Here is an 8023-nt window from a genome sequence, read left to right on the forward strand (position 1 = left end):
AATGTTTTTGTTGACTAATACTTTTCTTTAGAATAAGTCTAATGTTATGCTTATTTCTTGAATGAGGCAGTCACTAATGGTTGTTAAGTTAAAAATATATAAAATTCTTTATATAAAGAAAATATAAGCCCTCAGTATATTTTTTAAACTAATGTGAGTTTCCACTTCAATCCAAATTTCAGCTTGAAAAAGAACACAGGTAGAATCATCCCCCTACCTGTAGAAGATGCTATTGAATACCTCAAGTCAACTGGAGGTAACAATTACTTCTTTAAATAATTGTAACAACTACTCTAATGGTCAATTCTTAAGGTCTGACTGTGGGGGTCTGACTGTGGGGGTCTGACTGTGGGGGTCTGACTGTTGGGGTCTGACTGTTGGGGTCTGACTGTGGGGGTCTGACTGTGGGGGTCTGACTGTGGGGGTCTGACTGTTGGGGTCTGACTGTGGGGGTCTGACTGTGGGGGTCTGTTGGTCTGACTGTTGGGGTCTGACTGTTGGGGTCTGACTGTTGGGGTCTGACTGTTGGGGTCTGACTGTTGGGGTCTGACTGTTGGGGTCTGACTGTTGGGGTCTGACTGTGGGGGTCTGACTGTGGGGGTCTGACTGTGGGGGTCTGACTGTGGGGGTCTGACTGTGGGGGTCTGACTGTGGGGGTCTGACTGTTGGGGTCTGACTGTGGGGGTCTGACTGTGGGGGTCTGTTGGTCTGACTGTTGGGGTCTGACTGTTGGGGTCTGACTGTTGGGGTCTGACTGTTGGGGTCTGACTGTTGGGGTCTGACTGTTGGGGTCTGTTGGTCTGACTGTTGGGGTCTGACTGTTGGGGTCTGACTGTTGGGGTCTGACTGTTGGGGTCTGACTGTGGGGGTCTGACTATTGGGGTCTGACTGTGGGGGTCTGACTGTGGGGGTCTGTTGGTCTGACTGTTGGGGTCTGACTGTTGGGGTCTGACTGTTGGGGTCTGACTGTTGGGGTCTGACTGTTGGGGTCTGACTGTTGGGGTCTGTTGGTCTGACTGTTGGGGTCTGACTGTTGGGGTCTGACTGTTGGGGTCTGACTGTTGGGGTCTGTTGGTCTGACTGTTGGGGTCTGACTGTTGGGGTCTGACTGTTGGGGTCTGACTGTTGGGGTCTGTTGGTCTGACTGTGGGGGTCTGACTGTTGGGGTCTGTTGGTCTGACTGTTGGGGTCTGTTGGTCTGACTGTTGGGGTCTGACTGTTGGGGTCTGACTGTTGGGGTCTGACTGTTGGGGTCTGACTGTTGGGGTCTGACTGTGGGGGTCTGACTGTTGGGGTCTGTTGGTCTGACTGTTGGGGTCTGACTGTTGGGGTCTGACTGTTGGGGTCTGACTGTTGGGGTCTGACTGTTGGGGTCTGACTGTTGGGGTCTGACTGTTGGGGTCTGACTGTTGGGATCTGACTGTTGGGGTCTGACTGTTGGGGTCTGACTGTTGGGGTCTGACTTTTGGGGTCTGACTTTTGGGGTCTGACTTTTGGGGTCTGACTGTTGGGGTCTTGACTGTTAATGATAAAATATTTGTAAAAGTGTGTCTTATTTTATTTTTATCTGTAATCTGTAGGCCTACATTCCATCAATTTATGAATGCTATGATAAGGGCAATGGCATTAGGATCTTTTAATGTTGCCTCGAGTTTTCTTTAGTCACTATTATTGTTAGGGTGAAGCATGGGATTGGGATATTTTCAAAGCTTTTTTTAACTTTTAATGCAATGAAATGTTTTCCTGCTCAGGTGATGAAGCCGAGGGATTATTCCGAAGATGTGCTCGAGTTTCCACCATGACTGAAGTCCAGGAGAAATATGATAGTGGTAGGTTGTTGTTATTTACACTACATTCATACATTTAACATCATGGTTGTATAATGTACAAGTTGAATGCAAGTGTTCATAAATTATGTTGGAACACTCAGCAGTGTATTATGTAAGCTCTGGGGCAATACTCTACTGTGTGCTATAAATAGATCTAAACCACTACTCTTACTTATGGGATGGTGTGGTAGTATGGTAGTGTATGCCTGCTAACTTCAAAGTCAAGAGTTCCTATCCCCGGACTTGAGTCCACCCAGCTCTGATGGGTACCCAACTCTTGTTAGGAAAAAGTTAAAGTGGCTATTCATAGTGCTGACCACACTATTCCTTTATATGCCGAGGTCACTAAAACAGGTGACCTCTCCTTCATCTACCCTAAGTTAGATCTTAAATGGTAAATATTCTTACTTGACTTGCACAGTGAAGTAAGGTTGAAAAGGGAATTAAACTTTTTACTTTTACTAGTCAATCCTGAGGCTACCAGGTATCCAGAAATCTCAACTAGGTCAACTTGTTACATTACAGGTGAGACAGTGGACTTTGACCAGTACGGTGACCCACACCTGGCCGCTGCCATCCTCAAGAAGTTTCTCAGGGAGCTGCAGGAGCCGTTGATGACCTACGACCTTTTTGAGCCACTCACTAGGCTGCACTGTATGTAATGTTGTAATGTAATTTCTTGTGTCCAGTTATAGCACTTTTGTTGTGTCCAGTTGTAGCACTTTTGTTGTGTCCAGTTGTAGCACTTTTGTTGTGTCCAGTTGTAGCCCTTTAGTTGTGTCCAGTTGTAGCACTTTTGTTGTGTCCAGTTGTAGCACTTTTGTTGTGTCCAGTTGTAGCCCTTTTGTTGTGTCCAGTTGTAGCACTTTTGTTTTGTCCAGTTGTGGCGCTTTTGTTGTGTCCAGTTGTAGCACTTTTGTTGTGTCTAGTTGTGGCACTTTTGTTGTGTCCAGATGTAGCACTTTTGTTGTGTCCAGTTGTGGCGCTTTTCTTGTGTCCAGTTGTAGCACTTTTGTTGTGTCCAGTTGTAGCACTTTTGTTGTGTCCAGTTGTAGCACTTTTGTTGTGTCCAGTTGTAGCACTTTTGTTGTGTCCAGTTGTGGCGCTTTTGTTGTGTCCAGTTGTAGCACTTTTGTTGTGTCCAGTTGTGGCGCTTTTGTTGTGTCCAGTTGTAGCACTTTTGTTGTGTCCAGTTGTGGCGCTTTTGTTGTGTCCAGTTGTAGCACTTTTGTTGTGTCTAGTTGTGGCACTTTTGTTGTGTCCAGATGTAGCACTTTTGTTGTGTCCAGTTGTGGCGCTTTTGTTGTGTCCAGTTGTAGCACTTTTGTTGTGTCTAGTTGTGGCACTTTTGTTGTGTCCAGATGTAGCACTTTTGTTGTGTCCAGTTGTGGCGCTTTTCTTGTGTCCAGTTGTAGCACTTTTGTTGTGTCCAGTTGTGGCGCTTTTGTTGTGTCCAGTTGTAGCACTTTTGTTGTGTCCAGTTGTGGCGCTTTTGTTGTGTCCAGTTGTAGCACTTTTGTTGTGTCCAGTTGTGGCGCTTTTGTTGTGTCCAGTTGTAGCACTTTTGTTGTGTCTAGTTGTGGCACTTTTGTTGTGTCCAGATGTAGCACTTTTGTTGTGTCCAGTTGTGGCGCTTTTCTTGTGTCCAGTTGTAGCACTTTTGTTGTGTCCAGTTGTAGCACTTTTGTTGTGTCCAGTTGTAGCACTTTTGTTGTGTCCAGTTGTAGCACTTTTGTTGTGTCCAGTTGTGGCGCTTTTGTTGTGTCCAGTTGTAGCACTTTTGTTGTGTCCAGTTGTGGCGCTTTTGTTGTGTCCAGTTGTAGCACTTTTGTTGTGTCCAGTTGTGGCGCTTTTGTTGTGTCCAGTTGTAGCACTTTTGTTGTGTCTAGTTGTGGCACTTTTGTTGTGTCCAGATGTAGCACTTTTGTTGTGTCCAGTTGTGGCGCTTTTGTTGTGTCCAGTTGTAGCACTTTTGTTGTGTCCAGTTGTAGCACTTTTGTTGTGTCCAGTTGTAGCACATTGTTGTGTCCAGTTGTAGCACTTGTGTTGTGTCCAGTTGTAGCACTTCTGTTGTGTCCAGTTGTAGCACTTTTGTTGTGTCCAGTTGTAGCACTTTTGTTGTGTCCAGTTGTAGAACTTTTGTTGTGTCCAGTTGTAGCACTTTTGTTGTGTCCAGTTGTAGCACTTCTGTTGTGTCCAGTTGTAGCACTTTTGTTGTGTCCAGTAGTAGCACTTTTGTTGTGTCCAGTTGTAGCACTTTTGTTGTGTCCAGTTGTAGCACTTATGTTGTGTCCAGTTGTAGCACTTTTGTTGTGTCCAGTTGTAGCACTTTTGTTGTGTCCAGTTGTAGCACTTCTGTTGTGTCCAGTTGTAGCACTTTTGTTGTGTCCAGTTGTAGAACTTTTGTTGTGTCCAGTTGTAGCACTTTTGTTGTGTCCAGTTGTAGCACTTCTGTTGTGTCCAGTAGTAGCACTTTTGTTGTGTCCAGTTGTAGCACTTTTGTTGTGTCCAGTTGTAGCACTTATGTTGTGTCCAGTTGTAGCACTTTTGTTGTGTCCAGTTGTAGCACTTTTGTTGTGTCCAGTTGTAGCACTTCTGTTGTGTCCAGTTGTAGCACTTTTGTTGTGTCCAGTAGTAGCACTTTTGTTGTGTCCAGTTGTAGCACTTTTGTTGTGTCCAGTTGTAGCACTTATGTTGTGTCCAGTTGTAGCACTTTTGTTGTGTCCAGTTGTAGCACTTTTGTTGTGTCCAGTTGTAGCACTTCTGTTGTGTCCAGTTGTAGCACTTTTGTTGTGTCCAGTAGTAGCACTTTTGTTGTGTCCAGTTGTAGCACTTTTGTTGTGTCCAGTTGTAGCACTTATGTTGTGTCCAGTTGTAGCACTTTTGTTGTGTCCAGTTGTAGCACTTCTGTTGTGTCCAGTTGTAGCACTTGTTGTTTCCAGTTGTAGCACTATTGTTGTGTCCAGTTGTAGCACTTTTGTTGTGTCTATTATATAATATTTATTGGTTAAAATGCTATGTGCTTTACTATATGTTGAACAATATTAGTGACAAAGCAAAGAAATAACTAAATAGCTAAAAATCTGACACATTTAAAATAACATATGCTACCAATATTTATTAGAAAAATCAAAACCAAATTATATACATTATTAGTCAACACAATACCATATTAAATGCACACACTGATTGAGAGACTTAAATGATTCTGTTAAAAACTAGCTGTTCAATGGTATTTTTTTTTTTCTTAGTGTATGTCTTGATAAGTAGATCCATAGATCTAAATCAAATTTGAATGAAATAGTTCCTTTCTTCATATTCTAAAATTGGAAAATGATGCCATTAGTGTTGTGTACTTTATGTAGTTTAAACATGTAACTTCATTGTTTCTACATTCTATTATCCCATTATTTTTTTTCCCATCTTGAAATAAAATTGAGTTAATACATTTAATTCATCCAACTTATTATTTTCAACAAAAGTCTATATTTTTAAGTTCTTCATATATCATTGAAGATACTGATCTCTTAGGCTCAGGACATGTGGACAGAGAAAGAGAGAAGTGCTCATATGGGCTTTTATATATTAGAATACCCATCCTTCCATTCTTTTTGTGACAATGATTCTCTCTTTATGTATAGATACCTATAGCCACACACCCCCTCCAATGATTCTCTCATTTTGTCAAGATAACATTTTGTTCATGTTTCCATCTCTCACAGTCTTAGAGCCCAGCAAGCAACTCCATGAAGTCCAAAGGATCCTGCAAGATGAACTGCCTGAAGACAATTACATCATCCTCAAATTTGTCTTTCAGTTTTTACAACAGGTAAGAAACTCATCAAAAGTTTATATGATGCATGATAAAAGCATCACGCTTTTGCTTTTTCAAAAGGGATTTTTGAAAAAGAAATTTAGCAATTTTTTTTTACACGTTTTGTATATTGTACTGAAAGTTGATTAAGATAGATAATATTGATTCAGCTCTGTTAATATTAAAGAAAGCATTCATTGTTCCACAAAAAAACAGATGCAATTTAAAAAGGAGGTTGAATGAGTGGCATCATTATAGGAGTGGGGTCGGAAGTAAATCCTGTTGAGTGAGGGGGTTAAAAAATAAGTTTAAGATCCCTTAGATGATTCAACTATATTTCACTTTTTTTATAGTATACATTTGGTTTCAGTCTTGAGTTTTTTCAAGAATTTTTAGATAATAGTTTAAGCTGTATTTTGATCAATATAATTGATGATAAAAATGAATTGACCTTTCACTTCTCATAGTTAAAGCTGTATTTTGATCAATATAATTGATGATAAAAATGAATTGACCTTTCCCCTCTCTCTATCACAGGTGGTCAGCAAGGCTGATGTGAATCAAATGACAGCAGAGAATGTGGCCACCGTTTTTGGGCCCAACATCGCATGGCCCAGGGGACAGGCCAACCTGGCCTCAGTTGAGCAGGCGGTGAAGTTTGCCCTCATTCTGATACAAAGTTTCGATGACGTCTTTCTCAGATGATCTGTTTGTGTCGCTCTGCCTTACAGCCTAGCACAAACCTGGAGGGGAATCATGTTTGTAAACACATTTGTGTGTCTCTTTCCTGAAATGTACTCATTGCTTTTTTGTTTCCTTTTTGTCGAACAAGGATTCTGAGATTTCAATGAAATCTTAGATGCCAAACTGGCAATTGTAATGAAAATATTTTGTCCAGGTTTTTTTAAGCAAGTCATTTTTTTGTATTCTCTTAAAAGCTTATTGCCGACAAAATTAATATGAACTCTTCTATAGTGTATCATTTAGATACAAACATTTTATTACAAAAAATTTTTGTTTTAAATTTATCTTCCTCCCTTTTGTAAACACATTTTTTTGTGTTATGCTTCACATATAGGATCCCCTTTAGTTGATGAGGTGCTTTTAGTTTGCAGAAAGATTTCAAATCTTGCTTATTTATAAATTCGGGGTTGGTAAAGTTGGTTTCTGACAAATATGTACATAGTTTCCTGTCATAATACTTCATAATTACCTTTAAAAAATTTGAACAAACGTATGTTATGTTAGTAGAACATAAATAAACCTGTATGTCCACATGCTGAGCTGTATGTATGCATGCAAGAATGTCCACAAGATGAACATCTTTTCATGTTATATTTATCACAATGAACATCTGTTACATTTCTCACAATGAATATTTTCAATTTTTTTTGTCCCTACTTTTTCATACGTAGAAAATGTACCGTGAGTACACACAAATATGTGTACCACGTGTACGTATAATTAACCCTATTGTACTTAAAACATAACAATGTTAATGTGCTAATGACAATTCAACAGTTGAACACCCTGACCCATGCAAGGCCCATGACCTATGACCTGTTTACACTTTTTTCTTGACAGTTACAGAATATATTTAAGTGACGTTGTGTCTCTCTGTACATTGACATTGTGTCTCTCTGTACATTTGACATTTTTCCTTTCTATTTTTTTTTTTGAGCTTCATGCATGGCTGGAACAAAAAAAACCTTTTGGGAAAAATGTGAAATGGGGATTTGTATGTCGGTTTATGTGATTGGTTTAGAATTTATTTAAATCTCTATGCTTGTGTTATGAACAATAAATAATTTAATTGTTTACAAAATCTTTCCTTGAAAAATCACTCCACTACCTCCCCCCCCCCTTTTTTTTTATTAAAAAAATATAATTTCTGGGTGTATGAAAATATATTAAAAAACAACAACCCATCTTTACAAATACTTGTATGTATAAGGTTTCTGTTAATTGAGTAGATGCCTGGTGGAATGGTTGTACATAGAGCAGCTTGTTTTAGTGAATCCATATGTTGGTGCTACCTGCATTTATGTTTACACGTAATCCTTGTTTGTTCCCATACATTCCCTTGTCTGTATCACGTATACGTATCATAAACTGGGAAGTTGATTTTTTTTTTCTGGGGTTAAATTAAAGATTGAATTTTATGACAATTTTTTTTTTTAATTTGCTTTGATAAACCTACACATTTGTCATTGATTTTCATCAAAAATGTATTTAAAAAAAATGTAATTGAGGTGGGTTGAATCATTACTGGGAGTTGAATTATGATTGTTTGTACAAAGGTCTTTTTGACAAGACAGGGACCTTCAGTAGGTTACATGACTAGTCATTAGTAGTTAGAAGACAGGAAGGTCTTTTTGAC

General features: G+C 39.8%; 1 protein-coding gene across 8 annotated transcripts in view; it reads left to right on the forward strand.

Moving 5' to 3' along the window:
- Positions 1–7818, forward strand: part of LOC131929570 (rho GTPase-activating protein 8) — a 48390-nt gene extending 40572 nt beyond the window's left edge. For all 8 annotated transcript variants that reach the window (XM_059285860.1, XM_059285853.1, XM_059285876.1 and 5 more), the window contains 5 exons: positions 183–256; positions 1752–1829; positions 2355–2483; positions 5552–5658; positions 6181–7818. In XM_059285860.1, coding sequence (XP_059141843.1) covers positions 183–256; positions 1752–1829; positions 2355–2483; positions 5552–5658; positions 6181–6348 — 556 coding nt within the window. In that variant the 3' untranslated portion in view covers positions 6349–7818. The remainder of the gene's footprint in view (positions 1–182; positions 257–1751; positions 1830–2354; positions 2484–5551; positions 5659–6180) is intronic.
- Positions 7819–8023: the final 205 nt, after the last annotated feature.

The sequence above is a fragment of the Physella acuta genome, unplaced genomic scaffold (assembly GCF_028476545.2).
Source record: "Physella acuta isolate Inbredline_101_S28 unplaced genomic scaffold, ASM2847654v3 ptg000095l, whole genome shotgun sequence".
Classification (NCBI taxonomy): Eukaryota; Metazoa; Mollusca; class Gastropoda; family Physidae; genus Physella; species Physella acuta.